Source organism: Protobothrops mucrosquamatus, unplaced genomic scaffold, assembly GCF_001527695.2.
Source record: "Protobothrops mucrosquamatus isolate PMUCROS unplaced genomic scaffold, P.Mucros_1.0 scaffold2733, whole genome shotgun sequence".
Taxonomy (NCBI): Eukaryota; Metazoa; Chordata; class Lepidosauria; order Squamata; family Viperidae; genus Protobothrops; species Protobothrops mucrosquamatus.
This window is the reverse complement of record NW_015388774.1, coordinates 44927-62274: the sequence shown is the minus strand read 5'-3', so window position 1 is coordinate 62274 and position 17348 is coordinate 44927. Positions and strand designations below refer to the sequence as shown.

Here is a 17348-nt window from a genome sequence, read left to right as displayed (position 1 = left end):
AACTCTTGACCAACTCATGCCAAGTATTCATTGTACAGCTCAGGTGAGAAGATCAATTGCATGAGTCATTACGCTTGGCTGTAGACAATCCAGATCCCGGTCGTTTGGCATCTACTTCCTGCATGCCTTTTGGAGAAGTCTACCTGTGTATCTTAATGCCCATAAGCAACTGCTTCGCAATCTGTAAATTTTCTCTAGTTCCCCCTTGACGTTTCTTGTGAGATAAAAACCCACAAAGCTTCCCTTTGGTAATAAATAAACGCCGTTATTAGTGTAGAATTACCAATTTACTTTATTAAAACCCTTCATCTCGAAAGCAGCAACTGATTTCAATCCTTCCTTAAAAGATGATGTGTACATTGCTCTTTTTTTTTTTTAAAGTGTGTGCAAACATAAATTATCTAAATACAATTGCAACCCTCTCTCCCCCCCCCCCCCGAGGGCAATTTTGATCATCATTGATGTTCCCGCAAAAGAGTCCCACTCCCTTTCATCCGGCGTCCATGCTGGCAGCATTTTTGTCCAAGCATACCTGGGGGGAAAAAGCAATCCCCTTCATCTCCTTCACATCGGGAGTCGTACTACTCCATAAATCTGTCAGGCTGACAATTGGTAACACAGAACGAAAACCCGCCGGGATGGTTATCTCTGAACTGAGGTGTCCACACACAAGAACAGCCCAGAATCTCTGCTCTCAGCCTTCGCCCCAGCTTGGAGGGAATTCCTAAATTACACAGCGGAAACATCCAGAGGCTGCATTTCCACCCCTGCACAATTCCGGCTTAAATCGGGGCAAAACCCACAAGGCTAGCAGCATGCGCAGAAGTGGGCCTAACCACCCAGCCAAAGATCAAAAGGCAACAGCTTGGTTTCAAAGTCCCAGCACCTCCGCTGAGTCTTTTTTTTTTTTTTAATTCAGTCTGTGAGCCAGAAGGAGGGGTGGGTAAATACCAAGTCAGAGAGGGAGCCCAGAAGAGAGAGAGAAATGAGGGTCAAGTAAACCAAACGTGGGTAGAAGTGGCCCTATAGCAGTGTTTCTCAACCATATTATCCCTTTTTCAGAGCTCGGTGGCTGCGCTGTACTTAGCCAACAGTGTTCTTGACCTCTTCCTCATAAGCTGAGACCATAACAGAGTCTAAGAGTAGACCTGCTAACCCTGTGCAAATCCCCCATCCTCCCAAGTTACTAATGGCATGATATACTTGGCAAGACAGGGATCTTTTTAAGAGGGAGACATTTTACGTTAGGGGCCGTTGTGCTGCTCTCTGAACTATCCAGCTGGGCCAGATATCCGAACGCGATCTCAATTGAATGCTAAGGAAGAAAGGATTCGGCTGACTGATTTCTCTTCAAAGGGCTCGCTCAACTTTGGTCCTCTGAACAATGTCCCAACTATTGCGGAGGGCCTTGCCTTCACGGCAACAGTCAGGAAGGCTACACATTCACATTATGAGCAGGCAAGGAGGAACTGGGCAAGGAAAGGAACCTGTCTTGAAACCGATCACGTTTCAAAACGTGTGCCAGGAATGCAATTGGAGAAGAGCGCCAGATACTCAACAGAGAGAGATGAGTCATACCGTTCCGGAATTTGCCTAAAAAAGGAGACTAGGCTCCCACTGACTTATGAAATTAGGTCCGCAGTAGCAAAAGAGAGGTTTATTACAGATGTGTATCCAGCTATGATTTTTAAAAAAGGCCAAGCAAGTCGTGGGCAGTGGGGAAGGGGCAAAAAAAAAAAGAGATACTCCCGGAAATTATGAATTAGAAATCATATTCCTAAGCTGGCTCAGGAATTCTGGGAATTGAAGTCCACGAGTCATAAAAGAGCCGAGGTTGACTACCCCTGAATTAGATCCTCAAGAGTAAAAAACCAGGGATAGGAGTGAAGTGTGAACTTTTTAAAAAAGCCACATGCTAGACCCAAGACCGCAGGTGGATTGACAAGAGGCACGCGCGATGACCACCTCAGGAGTCTGTCTGGGCTTCGGAGGAAGAGTACCGCTTCCTAATGGAATCCCGCTGCGTTCTCCGCACCCCAAGCGTGCAGAGAGAAAGCTGGAAGCACACAGCAGGCGATGAAATAGTGAGACCATCCCCAGGAGGATAAAAAAAAAAAAACAGGAAGACAACCACACTCCCTGCACAACTTGGGGTGGGAGTAGAAAATTACCACAGCCAGCTCTGGAAGAGGAGGAGGAGGAGAAGTGGTAGACCAACCATGCAGGCTCTGGAAGGGGAACCGTTGGGAGGGCTCTTGTCCGGGGTAAGGGGCCGGTTCCAGCCTGGTGAGGGCTGGAGGTCGTCATAGGGGCCTCCCCCTCCTGTAGAATTGGAGCACAAGGCCTCTTCGGGGGTGGGCCTTGGAGGGACTGTCACTTGTTGAAGCTGTACTTCTGGGACTTTCCCCTTAATCCAGTCGGTGTAGACAGGAAGGCGGATGTAGACGCCCGGTCTATTGGCGGCCCCACAGTTGTCTCCCCAGCTCACCACGCCAGCCAGGAACCAGGCCTTGTCAACAAGACAGGAAAGGGGGCCTCCAGAATCACCCTAAGAAAAAAAGGAATTAAAGTCAAGTTGGGGTCTTTTTGGGGGGGGGGACAGAGAGTTGCAAAGGAAAAGAAGTAGGGACTCCGTAAGCATGCTGTTTGACAATACGAAGAGGGATCGAAAATGGAGAGCGGTTGCAAGCAGTGCTTTTCAAACCGGGTAACTTTTTAAGATGTGTGGACTTCCAACTCCCAGAAATTCTCAGCGCTATGGGAATTCTGGGAGTTGAAGTCCACACAACTTAAAGAGTGGCTAAGGTTGAGAAATGCTGGTCTAGCCTAAAGCTCTGAAAAACCCAACTGTTTATTAGCCTCGTTTGATAAAGAAATGCTTTCTCGTGCAATCCGAGTAAAATGACTGAGAACTCCTGCAGTTTTCAGGACCTCGTGTCCTACCACCATCACCACCACACTTGGCCAATGAATGGCACCCCCAACCACTTCTCCTCTCAGTGGCCTCACCTGACAGGCATCCTTCTTGCCTTCCGCAAAGCCAGCACACATCATGTCATTGTGGAGGGTGTGGGGCTCCTCAGGATCTGGGTTCCTTCTGTACAGGCACTTGCAGGTGTCTAGACCAATGATGGGCACTTCGAGTTGTTGAAGTGTCATAGGTGAGGGAAGACTCGCTACAGGGAAGGAGACAGTATAGCGTCAGTGTGGAAGCAAGGCCTCCCGAAGGATGTATCTCAAAGCGTTAAGTAGGAGGGACAGTCTTCCCTTGGGTGGGGAACCCAAACTAAGAAATGCTAGATTTCAGAACTTCCTGGAAGCCAAGTGGTCCTCCTCTACAACTGCTGACCAACCTCAGGTAACCAAAAGAGTATCTCCTCCTGGATTAATCCAACGTGGTTCTTAGCCCAGCACTTTCTCTTTCCCAACCAGATGTCGCTGGAAAGCTTCCAGAGCTAAGCCTGACTCCTTCTGTCATTACATCACAGCTACCCTTTATAGACTCCCTGTTTCCGACCCAGAAATAACATTACGTCTTCAAGACCACCAGTTCTTGATGGAGCTATTCTCCCTGAATGTCCCCAGTCCCCATCCAGTCCAGTAACCATCCCCATTCTTCTGGTAATGGACTCTACAGATCAATTATGGGCAGCGTGAAGAACGCCCTTTCTTTTCTCTATTCTAAATCTCTTCCCAGCGTCATTAGAGTCTTCCTGATCCAACTCTTTCCAGAGAAGAAGACAATCTCCCTGTCCATATTCTCCAGGCCATACGTGACTTCCTATACCTTGATCAGTCAACATTTTTCCAGGCTAGACCATCCCAAACTGTTTCTTTTTCTAAAGCCTTTTCCTGTAAAGGAGGCATTCAGGCATTCTGAATGTTGACTTACATTCATCTGCATTTTCCCATTAATGGCTTCAAACTATTGTCTAGGACAGTGATGACGAACCTTTTAGAGACCGAGTGCCCAAACTGCAACCCCAAACCCACTTATTTATCGCAAAGTGCCAGGGTTACATCAGCATTGTGGTGCCCTCGGGAGGGGGCAGGGAGGTGCCTCTTAGTGCCGCCTCTGGCACGCAAAAACTGGGGGCGCAAAAATGGGCCACCGTGCTGCAAGGCGCAAAAACGGGTGCTGCCGCACCGCGGGGTGCAGATACAAGGTGCTGCACCACGCAAGAACGGGGCAGGGCTAGTGACTATCACGCAGGCACTAGCCCCACCCCATTTGCAGCACGTGCATGCTCGCGGCCCCGTGCACGCATGCACGCATGTAAAATGCTTCCCCCTCCCTTTTCTTCCAGTCCACCAATCGACAATGGTTGGTGACCTCTGCTCTACCACCTCTACTCAAGCTTGCTAGTCGGCCGCTTCACCTCCTTTGTGCTGGGCGGGGCCCCTGCTCCGGGCGGCGGGGGCGGCCTGATGGACCTGCTGCTGGTGGTGGCGCGTGTGCCAACCGAGAGGGCTCTGAGTGACGCCTCTGGCACGCGTGCCATAGGTTCACCACCACTGGTTTAGGAGAATCTGGCACTATAATTTCTGGCAACTAGGGCTGTTTGCAACTCCTCAAAGCTATGATTGCCTTCTCTAGAAGTTTTCCAACTGCTGCTCTGTTTTTATTATCCGTGCACTACTAAAATTCCCCTGTTCATCTGTTTGTAACCTTTAATTGGGCAAAGCAGTGCATCGTAGGGCAATAATTTTTTTCTTAATTATCCTACCTCGAATGAGCTAACTTAAAGAAAGCATCCAAATCCAGGACCTATTATTCTGTGGGATTGAGATTTGGCCAAGTCACAGGATTGCCATTTCCAATGCTCCCTGCCAGCTTCCCCACCGGTCATTGTGGGAAACCGGCAGAAAGTCGGAATTTGCTCCCACTGTTTTTCTGCCTGCCAATGGTCATTCTGTTTCTCAGTTTAGTTAATATCTCTCACACAATAACCCAACCGGTTCATGGATTGTCAATGATCATTATTACTAGAGGATGTCTTCTTTTATTGTTTTCTTTTACATATTTATACCCTGGCAAGCTCCTCTTATTTTTGATTTTTAAAAAACGGTTCTTCTTCTTATTGTTGTGCCATATCTGTTATCGGACGTTGGCGATCATGTTGGCGATCCTGTTTTTATCAGCAGCTGCACGAAAAAGTGCTACTGAGTTTTGTCCCAACCAGTCCCTTAGATTTTGAAGCCATGATGTTCTTCTTCTGCCTGGGCCTCGTTTGCCTTCAGTCTTTCCCTGGAGGATTAAATGGAGTATGCCGTATTTTTCTGGGTGTCGCATCACATGTCCGAAATATTCTAATTTTGGGTTTTTAATTGTTTGGATGATTTCCCTTGGCTTTCCCAGGCGGCTTATCACCTCATTTCTGATCCTGTCAACCCAGCTTATACGTTAACAGCCGGCTGTAAATCCACCTTTCAAACGCTTCTAGTCTCTTCAGGTGGCCTTCTGTCAGAGACCAACTCTCTACTCCATAGAGCAGGATAGAAAAAATATAGCATCTGACAAGCCTGATTTTCAGTCTTAGGCTTATGTCATGACTGCAGAAGACCTTTTTCATTTTGAAGAATGCTGCAACCGTCATAAATGTGAGTCGGTTGCGAAGCATGTCAATTTTGATCACTTGACCCCGGGTATGCCACAATAGTCGTTAAGTGTGAAAAATAGTCCCAAGGCACTTTTTTTCAGTGCCATTGTAACTTTGGTCACTAAATGAACTGTTGTTAAGTCAAGGACTACCTGTAAAATGTTGGACACCCAAAACCAACTGCTCTAATATTAAACTGGACAAACATCATTTGGGATAAGGAGGGAAGAAAAGTAAATCCTGAATGTGGAAGAATTTGCAGCAAGGGAACCTGCATTAGATAGAAACGGTTCACCATTTCAGATATATCAGCATCCTTGCATACTTTGGGAAAGCCAAGGGAAATCATCAAAACAATTAAAAAACAAAAGTTAGAATATTTCGGACATGCAATGCGACGCCCAGAAAAATACGGCATACTCCATTTAATCCTCCAGGGAAAGATGGAAGGCAAACGAGGTCCAGGCAGAAGAAGAACATTGTGGCTTCAAAATCTAAGGGACTGGTTGGGACAAAAGTCAGCAGCACTTTTTCGTGCAGCTGCTGATAAAAACAAGATCGCCAACGTGATCGCCAACGTCCGATAACGTATATGGCACAAGAAGAAGATGGCATCCTTTGGGTACAACTGAAGCTACAAGCGCCATATTTATCCCGCTAGCTGGTGAGAAATTCTGGGATTTATACTACCACACCACCCAAAGGCGCTAGGTTTGGCAAAGAATAAGGATTACAGCCCTAAGTGGAATCTTTAGATAAAAATCTTTTGTCCTTACTAGCTGCAAGAACATTCCCCCAGCCGGTGACGGTGCAGGTCATGCCCTGCGGGAAGGTGACTGAAGAGGCAGGCAGGCAGATCGGCCGGACAGTCCGAGAATATGTAATGGGGGTTTTGAGTTTCACCAGGGCAATGTCCCCTTGAGAGCCTGCATCTTCATTGAAGTCAGGATGCTTAATCACCTCTTCTACTAGCGTCACTTGGATGTCTGGTGAGGGGTTTTTCAGCTGGAAGGACCCCAGTGTCACTTCATACATATCGATCGGATTCACCCTGCAGAGAGGAAGCTGGTTTACATCATTTCTGAGATTCTAAGACTGTAAGATCATCCCAAGTGCACTTTGATCCACCCTTCTCTTTCCAATGAGTGTCAAACAGATTCCCTAGTTCAGGGGTAGGCAACCTTGGCTCTTTTATGACTCGTGGATTTCAACTCCCAGAATTCCTGAGCCAGCCATGCTGAGGGGAAAGGGAGAGGTTTCCAAGCTGAGCCAGGCTGGCTCAGGAATTCTGGGAATTGAAGTCCACCAGTCAAAAAAGAGCCAAGGTTGCCTACCCCTGCCCTAGGAAGTAAGGCAATAATAATCTACCTTTTTCCCCGCAATGTTTAAATATATCCTACTTCTTAACAGTAAGACTGCATCAAGCTAGTATGACACATAGCCACAAACTGAACTGTACAGGTAGTCCTTGACTTACAACTGTTCATTTAGTGACTAGTCGAAGTTACAATGGCACTGAAAAAAGGGACTTATCACCGTTTTTCACACTTACAACCATTGCAGCATCCCCAGTGCCGTTGTAATCTTGAACGGCCACTAAGCAAGTTGTTGTAAGTCGAGGACTACCTGTACTTTCCTACTACTACTTTGCTCACAACCAACCTTGGAGGTGGCTTAGGCTGAGAGAGAATAATTGGCTCAAAGTCACCCAGCCAGCAATAATAATAACAACAACAACGTTGGAAGAGACCTTGGAGGTCATCTGGTCCAACCCCCTGCTCAGGCAAGAAACCCTATACCAGGGGTCTTCAAACTTGGCCCTTTTATGACTTGTGGACTTCAACTCCCAGAATTCCTCAGCCAGGTACGCTGGTGAGGAATTCAGAGAGTTGAAGTCCACAAGCCATAAAAGGGCCAAGTTTGAAGACCTCTGCCCTATACCATTTCAGACAAATAGCTGCCCAGTTTCTTCTTAAAACCTGGAGCTGGAGTTAAAAAAAGGGCTGGAGCATTCACAACTTCTGGAGGCAAATTGTTCCACTGATTAATTGTTCTAACTGTCAGGAAATTTCTCCTTAGTTCTAGGTTGCTTCTCTCCTTGATTAGTTTCCATCCATTGCATAGAATAATAATAATAATAGTAAAGTTGAAAGGGACCTTGGAGGTCATCAAGTCCAACCCCCTGCTCAGGCAGGAAACCCTAAACCGTTTTGGACAAATGGCTGTCCAGTTTCTTCTTAAAAACCTCCAGTGTTGGAGCATTCACCGCTTCTGGAGGCAGGTTGTTCCACTGGTTAATTGTTCTAACTGTCAGGAAGTTTCTCCTTAGTTCTAGGTTGCTTCTCTCTTTGGTTAGTTTCCACCTGTTGCTTCTTGTCCTGCTTTCAGGCGCTTTGGAGAATAGCTTGACTCCCTCTTCTTTGGGGCAGCCCCTGAGATATTGGAACACTGCTAACATGTCCCCCCTCATCCTTCTCTTCATTAAACTAGACGTACCCAAATTCCAGCAACCGTTCCTTATATGCTTTAGCCTCCAGTCCCCTAATCATCTTTGTTGCTCTTCTCTGTACTCTTTCTAGAGTCTTAACATCTTTTTTTACATCGTGGTGACCAAAACTGGATGCTTATGACAGGACTAGAACTCACAGTCTCCTGGTTTCTAGCCTGGAGCCTTCACCACTAGACCAAACTTTCAAGAGATACTTGACTTACTTGGGGAAGCAATGTGCAGCTGTAACCAACCACTGGGGGGCAATGAGGGTTGCCCCACAGGCATGATTACCATTGAAGTTCAGGTTGGCCTGCCATGGCCACTGTCCGCTTCGAGCATCAGAACCGCCCACGATCCGTCCCATGGCAGGCACTCCACACAACACTGCAGACAGATGACATTTTCATGAGTGGGGGAAAAAAAGTCATTCTAGAAGTCATTGCGTTGCCTCATTCATTGTTGGCCGTCAAGTATAGCCGTGGGATAAATTAGGAGTATGCTTCTGTTCCAGGGGAACTTAATAAGAAATATAATCAACAGCTAGGAAATCTCTGTTCTTTACTTTAACAGCGCCTTCCTGTTTTTATTGCGGAAAAGGTAACACATGGAAGCACATGCACGTAGTTACTTCAGTCTCGAAGGCCAAGAATAAATAAATGAGACTCCCATTTTGAAAAGTCACAGAATTGAGGATTTCCATAGAAAGAAGTATGATCATTAAACTATGATTGTTAGGAACAAAACCAAATCAGGATTTGAAGAGGGGAGGGCAGAGTTCAATTAGCCAGCAGGAAAACAGGAAAGGTAAGAGGACAGGTGGAATGTGCAACGTTCACAAATCTCTTACCTTGTGTGCTGGCCTCTTTCATGACTGCAGAATAGAAACAGGAACAAAACATGAAACAAAAGGGGAAAAAAACAATATTAGAAGGACATAAAGACACCTTGTAATGTCTCGGTTATGCTTCTTGTTTATGAAAAGTGGTTTATATAAACCACTTTTCATAAACAAGGAGGACACTCCTTTTCCCATTCCCATACAGGAAGTCCTCAACGTACAGTCAGTTAGAGTTATGGTGGAGCTACCTGAGTGTACTTACAACTCGGATGCAGCTTTTCAGCGAACCACTGCTTCAGTTAACAACCACTTAATGACCATCACATAAAGTCGTAAAGTTGGATTTCTCACGTGGGTAACCCAACTGACTACGATCACAAGTTATAACCATGATGGGAAAGCTGCATCCTGACCTAGGATCATAATTGAGCCCAAAATTTCTGCGACTAAGCGAGAGACTTCTTAAGGGAGTTTTGCCTCATTTTACGACCTTTCTTGCCACAGTTGTTCAGTGAATCCCTGCAGTTGTTAAGTTAGTAACACGGTTGTTAAGCGAATCCGGCTTCCCTATTGACTTTGCTTGCCAGAAGGTCACAAAAAGGCGATCACATGACCCCGGGACACTGCAACCGTCATAAATATGAGCCAATTGCCAAGCGTCTGAATTTTGATCACATGACCGTGGGGCTGCTGCAATGGTTGTAAGTGTGAAAAATGGTCATTAAGTCACTTTTTTCAATGCTGTTGTAACTTAGGATGGGTACTAAACAAATGGTTGAAAGTCAAGGATTGCCTAACTACACCTGTAGTGCGTTGCTTTAATGTACACAGGAAGTCAATTTTCCCTCGATTCTATTAGCCGTGTGGCCTTAACTCAGACATGTCAAACACAAAGCCCGGGGGCCGGATGCGGCCCGCGAAGTGGTTTCATGTGGCCCATGAAGCCATCCTGGAAACAGTGAGGGAATGGCCCCCTCTGCCTTGGCCCTGGCCCAGGCCAGCCGGGAGCCAATGTACAATTTTGTGGTGGCCATCTATGCTGAAATGCATTCAGTCTTAGCTCCACAAGGCCGTCTAGAAACAGTGAGGAACCAGCCCCTGCCGTGTCAGCCCCGCCCCCTGGGTGCATGCTGGGGAGGTGTCACCCTTTGTGAGGAATGAAGAAATGGACCATGCCTTGGCGCTTTCCCCGGTCCCACCCCCTTCTGCCAGAGACCCTCAGATCTGTCCCACTCCTGCCCAGGCCCCCATAGGCACCCTTGACGTGAACGATGTAGAGCTGGCCATGCCCACCCAGTACCCACATCCACTCCATCCATGCCCACCCAGTAGGCTGCACCCCCCCTGGCCACACCCACCTGCCCCCCCCAGGGCAACCGCAATGCTGATGCGGCCCTCAATGAAATTGAGTTTGACACCCCTCTTAACTCTTTGATCTGGTCTTAATTTGGGCCCAAAGCTGGGCCACAACTTTTCTTTAGAAGCATCTTGGAGAAAAATGAATTGAGCACACTACACCAGCGGTTCTCAACCTATGGGTCGCGACCCCATTTGGGGTCGATCAACCATTTCACGGGGGTCGCCAAGCAAGGCTGTCCTCCATTTTTTTCTCCTTTTCTGGCGGGTGCCTTACCTCCCTTGAGCTGGGCCAGCTGGTGGTCGGCCTGCTCCGTCTCTGCCACTTGCCAGCTATGCCTCGGCCGGCGCAGGGGGCAGAACCACACATGTGCGGCGCTCCCGTGAAGGGAAAGTCCTCGACTTACGACCGGTTGGGTAGTCCTTGACTTACGACCGGTTTAGTCCTCGACGTACGACCGGTTGGGGTTGCGGCATTAAAAAGGTTGAGAACCACTGCACTACACCTAAGAACTCGCTCAGGATACCTTCCCAAGCCCCTCTGCCTCGAACAGCGGGGCAACGGGTGGAAATCCAGCAGAAGTCTCCTTGAAGGAAGCTGCCCTCATCCCGTGCATTCTGCCTCTTTCACAAGGTGCAGGAAACAGATCATAAAATATAAAGCCGCAACCATTTCTAGAGCAAAAGTCCCGCAGCAGACGGTATCAAAGCCCGTGTACTTTTCATTTTAGAAATTACACCAGGTGATATCATCAAAGTGACAGAGAGAGAAAGGTGATTTCTCGCTGGCTTTTCCAAGGTTTCTTCCTGAGGTTGCGCTAAGGAATCTGAGTCAGTCTCTTCTCTGCTCCTGCCCGGATTTCTCTTGCGGCAACTCTGCTTCCTGAGAATTTTATTTCCTGACCTGCGAGGCTACACCAAGCCAGAATGCGACAACTTGCCAGGGCCGACTCACCGCGGGACAATTCAGTAATTCAATTTGATTATTTAAAATTATTTTAAATATTATTTTAATTTTTGTCGTTCGGACTTCATTTTGTCCCGCCTTTTGGCATCCTTTCTTTGATGATTCTATTCCACCATTTCTTCAATATTAGTGTAACTCTTCTCCCGTGGTGAGTTGGCCATGTCGAGTTGTCCTAGACCAGGGGTAGGCCACCTTGGCTCTTTCATGACTCGTGGACTTCAAATCCCAGAATTCCTGAGCCAGCCTGGCTCAGCTTGGAAACCTCTCCCTTTCCCCTCAGCATGGCTGGCTCAGGAATTCTGGGAGTTGAAGTCCACGAGTCATAAAAGAGCCAAGGTTGCCTACCCCTGGTCTAGACCCCTACCAAACTCCTCTGAAGTCCATTTCAGTTTCAGCGGCATCAGGAACATAGGAAACATGGCCAAATCTCCTTCTTCTTTGCTCATTTCATCACTAACCCTATCATGCCCCACTGGCTGAAGGCTGCACCATGATAAGCAAAATTAAAATCAAACAAGCAGATTAAAGACCCAAGGAAGAAGGTGCATCAGCATACAACAAGGGCACTTCTGAAGCCCTGTTTTCAATAGTCAATCTCTCAAAAGCAGTTTAACAGAATAACAGTGTTGGAAGGGACCTTGGAGGTCTTCCAGTCCAACCCCCTGCTCAGGCAGGAAACCCTATACCAGTTCAGACAAATGGCTGTCCAATCTCTTCTTAAAAACCTCCAGTGTTGGAGCATTCACCGCTTCTGGAGGCAGGTTGTTCCACTGATTCATTGTTCTAACTGTCAGGAAATTTCTCCTTAGTTCTAGGTTGCTTCTCTCTTTGGTTAGTTTCCATCCGTTGCTTCTTGTCCTGCCTTCAGGAGCTTTGGGGAATAGCTTGACTCCCTCTTCTTTGTGGCAGCCCCTGAGATATTGGAACACTGCTATCATGTCACCCCTAATCCTTCTTTTTATTAAAGTAGATGTACCAAATTCCAGCAACCAGTTCTTTATATGTTTTAGCCTCCAGTCTCTTAATCATCTTTGTTGCTTTTCTCTGCAGTCTTTTTAGGGTCTCAACATCTTTTTTATATTGTGGAGACCAAAGTTGGATGCAGTATTCCAAGTGTGGTCTTACCAAGGCATTAGAGAGTGATATTAACTCTTCTCGTGATCACTGAATCACTCTCCTGAATCACTGCCCTGTCCCAGTCCTACATTGTCAAAATATCCTCTCAGCTCCACTCCACGCAAAAGTGAAAATATATTACTTATGCACATGCACCTATCCACATCCTTTTTTTTGTTATATGTATTTATTTTGTTTTATCAACAAGAATTAAATGCAAAACAGAAAAACATACATCCAACAATAAAAACAAAAAAGGGGGGGAATCGTGGACAAAAAGGTGGGATTGTGGACAAAAGGGGGGGAATGACCCAAATAAATCTAAGATCAAACATAATCCACCCCAGCTGGATGCTGAAAAGAAAAATAAAAAAACCCTGATAGATTCTCCTCCCCTTACATCAGGGGTTCCCAACCGGGGGTGCGAGAAGATATTCCAGAGGGTGCGAAAACTTGGGTTTAGAAATTTCAAAATTATAGTGTATATGCATAATTCGTTGCCGTTATTTCAAACTTTTGTAAGGGGTGCGAGAATATATCAGAAGCGTTCTAAGGGTGCGGGGTATAGAAAAAGTTGGGAACAAGTTTTATTAAGTTTTTCAATTTTTACAACAAAGTGCTTAGGAAGCAACGTGGTGATCAGGTAATCAATTATCCAAAAAACCAAAACATTTATATATAAAATGTTCTATAAAAAAAAATAAAAGAAAAAGTTGGGAACCACTGCTTACATAATGGATCTACAGATAGTTATAAGCTTTCCCATCCTTATTTAACAAAAATACTATATTTATTAAATAAATGAATATTCCAGATGAGGGGATCTCTATCTGATAATCAAATCAACCACACCCATCCACGTCCTTATTTTCATATCATGTGTATCATGATTGGTTTCTGCATGTGCAATACAAGAACATTCCAGAGAATTCCAGAACATCCGTTCCTCCTCAGAGGGGAGCTTCCCAATTATTCTGAGGGTGGTTCAGGCCTTCTCCAAAAATTATCTTCTCTACCTAGAAATGGTTTGTGATGCCCGGGATAGGGGATAGGTTTTGCATTAACTAGCCTTGTTCTATGTGTAATACACACATCACAGCAAAATGGGCGGCAACCAAATTGAATAGATAAATAAACAACATATCTAAACAGTTCTTAAGAAGGGGAGCTGCAAAGTCACCAAGCAAGCCCTGCAAAAGTGGCCAAGGCTCAGAAGATGGGAGTTGAACTGAGGCAGAATTCTTACAAATGGAGAATGAACCCCCCCCACATCCCCACTTCATAGAGTCATGGTGTTTCAAAGAAAAAATGAAAAGAAAATGTTATTTTTTTTTCCTGTTGTTTCAACTATTCCATTGCTGAACCACAAATAAGTCTGAGGGGTTCCTTGTTGCTCTCTGAGTTCGGTTGTTTTCTTGAAGACATTTCATTACCCAACTAAGTAACATCATCAATTCTAGCACTGAATATCATCATACCTAGCACTAATGAGATTGGATTAATAAAACATCTGCAAGAAAACCACCAAGATCAGACAGCACCAGGGATCCCACAGTTCAGCCTTGAGCCACAAATATTCTCTTCTATTGGTATAAATAAGTCTGTTCAGTTCTTGAACACTCCTGATATTATGGGACTACAGAAGTCTGAACTGAACCAGAATTTCCTTGTCAGACTTTACTCTAAGTTCAACAAGCATCTATAAATTAGAGGTGAAACGACTTGGACAGATGATGAGGTGCAATTATTCCATAATCTCAGTACCTCTGTTGAAAAGATTGAGGCATGACTACCCTGAGACAGGTAGATTAACCTCTCTTAATCAAATGCTGGCAGGGGATAATGGAAATCAGAGACCAACACATCTGGAGGCCACTAAGAGAAGCTGAACTAGATAATCAAAAATGGGCTTTTGACCAACTATCGTTCATCCTTTTTCATCCAGCAGCATCTCTGTACAGCCAATGTGATGTCAATGTTCATCCATCGATGCCATGTGGCATTTGGGGATCCCTGCTTTATTGCACATAAAAATATTTGGCCCAACCATCCTGATCTCCTATGGTAGGATTTTGGAAACAACATCCTTTTGGGGGACACCGCGTTTACTGGTATGTCTGCAGCACAACCTCAGCATGGACTGAGGTTTCTTGTCACACAAATCTGCTCCCACGTCGAGCAGAGTCCTCAGCACAATGTAACACCTTGAAAAAGCCCCTTGTCAAAGCTGATATCCAGTAGCTACTTTGTGGGCTTCAAGCCAATCCTGTTATCTGATCCTTCATGACAAAACTGTGGCTGCATGAGCAACAAGGATGTCTAAAAACAGATCCAGGCGGACTTGTTAGGCTACCTGTTCATGACGTTCAGGCCTGCCACACCCTTAAGGAGGAAAAGTCATTGAAAGAAACCGGCCTGACCTACTCATGCCCTCTTACACCAACCCACCTGCCAGGGCTCAGCCCTAGCAAGAACTGAATACCTGCGGGACACACTTGTATTACATTCTTTATTATTATTATTATTATTATTATTATTATTATTATTATTATTATTATTATTATTATTATTATTATTATTATTATTATTATTATTATTATTATTATTATTATTATTATTCTCAGAGCCATCAGCAAATGACACCCAACTTTACTTCTCAGGGTGTTAAAATGCTGACGTGGCTGGTTCCAAATACAGGTAGTCCTCGACTTACGATCACAACTGAGCCCAAAATTTCTGTTATTAAATGAGACATTTGTTAAGTGAGTTTGGCCCATTTTACAACCTTTCTTGTGCCTCAGTTGTTAAGTGAATCACTGCAGTTGATAAGTTAGTAACATTGTTGTTCAGCGAATCTGGCTTCCCCATTGACTTTATCAGATGGTTGCAAAAGGGGATCACGTGATCCCGGGACACCGCAACCGTCATAAATACATGCCAGTTGTCAAGCATCTGAATTCTGATCACGTGACCATGGGGATGCTGCAATGGTTGTAAATGTGAAAAACAGTCTTAAGTCACTTTTTTGAGTGAAGTTGTAAGTTTGAACAGTCACTAAATGAACTGTTGTAAATCAAGGACTACCTGTAAACCATTTTTTTAAAGTCAAGAAATAAAAAGGCCAAGAAACATCCATTGTTTTCTCCTTTCCCTGTGAACCTGGGAGGTAGAATTTCAACAAATGTGCTTGTTCTCAACAAGAACAGGCCCAGCTGTCCTACCATTTGGCATCTCTGTTAGTAAGAACACAAGCACAAAAAAAAATCTGAATTCTCCGAGTGCTGGGAAAATTATCTGAGAATATTCAGACTCAAAATTTAACTACTGCACCTGTTTTGGAGGTAGAGTAACCTTGGAAGAAAATAGCCCCCAAAGGACCACACCTACTAAGTGCCAGACATCACAGGCTGCCAAAAAGTGAGAGGGGAAAATAAAAAAAATAAAAAATGCATGAGGAATAACTTAAATTCAATGCTTCGCATCTCCAAATTAGCAATCCAGGACAATCCCTATCAATCAGGTGCTAGCTTTAACATTGTGCTAAGTCACTGTTACTTTTAATCATGGTTTGACCAACCCATTCTATCCTTGTTTCAACTTAGCAATAAACTCTAAACCTTGGTTTACATGCCATGATGGCTGGTTTACATGCCATGATGGCTGGTTTACATACCATAATGGCTGTTTACATGCCATGATAGGGGTTCATGGATCTCACTAAGCTGTAACTAAGCAAGTCATATCATGTCTCAACGCAATGCATGAACCAACCTGATATAATTTGATTTCTTATTGACTAATAAGTTTTTGCAGATCTCAGTTGCTGAGAGATTTAAATTTGTGTTTAATGTTTTATGAAATTATTTCCCCCCCATTTTGACAACCTAAAATACAAGGACGCATCAAACTCCAGAAAATTACATCCCATTATTTTTGTATCAGAGTTTGGAGGTTGTGGCTCAAGGTCAAGAAAAGGATGCTGTTTACAGGTAGTCCTCAACTTACAACCTCAACTTACAACCACAACCACAACCAGCAACCTTTCTATTGCTAAATGAGACCATTGTAAATTGAGTTTTGCCCCATTTTATAACTCTCTTGCCATAGTTAACTGAATCACTGCAGTTGTTAAGTGAACCTGGCATCCCCACTGATTTTGCTTGTCAGAAGGGCGTAAAAAGGGATCACATGACCCTGGGACACTGCAACTGTCATAAATATGAGTCAGTTGCCAAGCATCTGAATTCTGATCACGTGACTGTGGGAGATGCTGCAATGGTCGTAAGTGTGAAAAATGGTCATAAGTCACTTTTTTCAGTGCCATTGTAACTTTGGACGGTCACTAAATGAACTGTTTTAAGTCAAGGACTACCTAGACCAGTGATGGTGAACCTATGGCATGCATGCCAGAGACGGCACTCAGAGCCGTCTCTGTGGGCACACCTGCTGCCACCGCCAGCTCATGCAGGTCCATTAAGCCAGGGCTTTTCAACCAGTGGTACGGGGACCACCTGTGGTACATTGGCACCTGGCAGATGGTACACGACCATCCTAGAAAAATGGTAGCGGGGGAGGGGAATGAGCTGAACCGGTGGCAGCACCACACAAGCCTGAGCGAGAGACGGCTGGAACTGCAGGGCTGTCAGGGCTCAGCGGAAGCTCCAGGATCAGTGCCAGGCTCCAGCTGGAGCTCAGCGCCAGGCAGCGCTGATCCTGGCGCTTCCACTGAGCCCAGAAGAAGTGCCGATCAGCTGGAATGTTGCAGCATCTCCAGTGTCTTATGATTTACATTCAGATGCTTGGCAACTGATTCATATTTATGACGGTCACAGTGTCCCAGGGTCATGTGAAGTGACCAAAACCTGCTGCAACCACCCAGCAGACGGGGGGAATAAAAACCAAACACCCCCCACCCCACCCCCACTGCCAATCCTCAACAGAAATGCTCACAACAATGAAAACCTCGGACAGGAGGAAGAG

At 45.4% G+C, this 17348-nt stretch overlaps 1 protein-coding gene across 1 annotated transcript in view; it reads right to left on the bottom strand.

Moving 5' to 3' along the window:
• Window positions 1-271: 271 nt before the first annotated feature.
• The window catches only part of LOC107296295 (prostasin-like), a 20294-nt gene continuing 3217 nt past the window's right edge, over window positions 272-17348 (bottom strand). Inside the window, exons 2-6 of the mRNA XM_015825641.1 lie at window positions 8939-8962; window positions 8313-8475; window positions 6377-6651; window positions 3010-3176; window positions 272-2548 (exon numbers count right to left, since the gene is read on the bottom strand). Of these exons, the coding sequence (XP_015681127.1) occupies window positions 2168-2548; window positions 3010-3176; window positions 6377-6651; window positions 8313-8475; window positions 8939-8962 (1010 nt within the window). The 3' untranslated portion in view covers window positions 272-2167. The remainder of the gene's footprint in view (window positions 2549-3009; window positions 3177-6376; window positions 6652-8312; window positions 8476-8938; window positions 8963-17348) is intronic.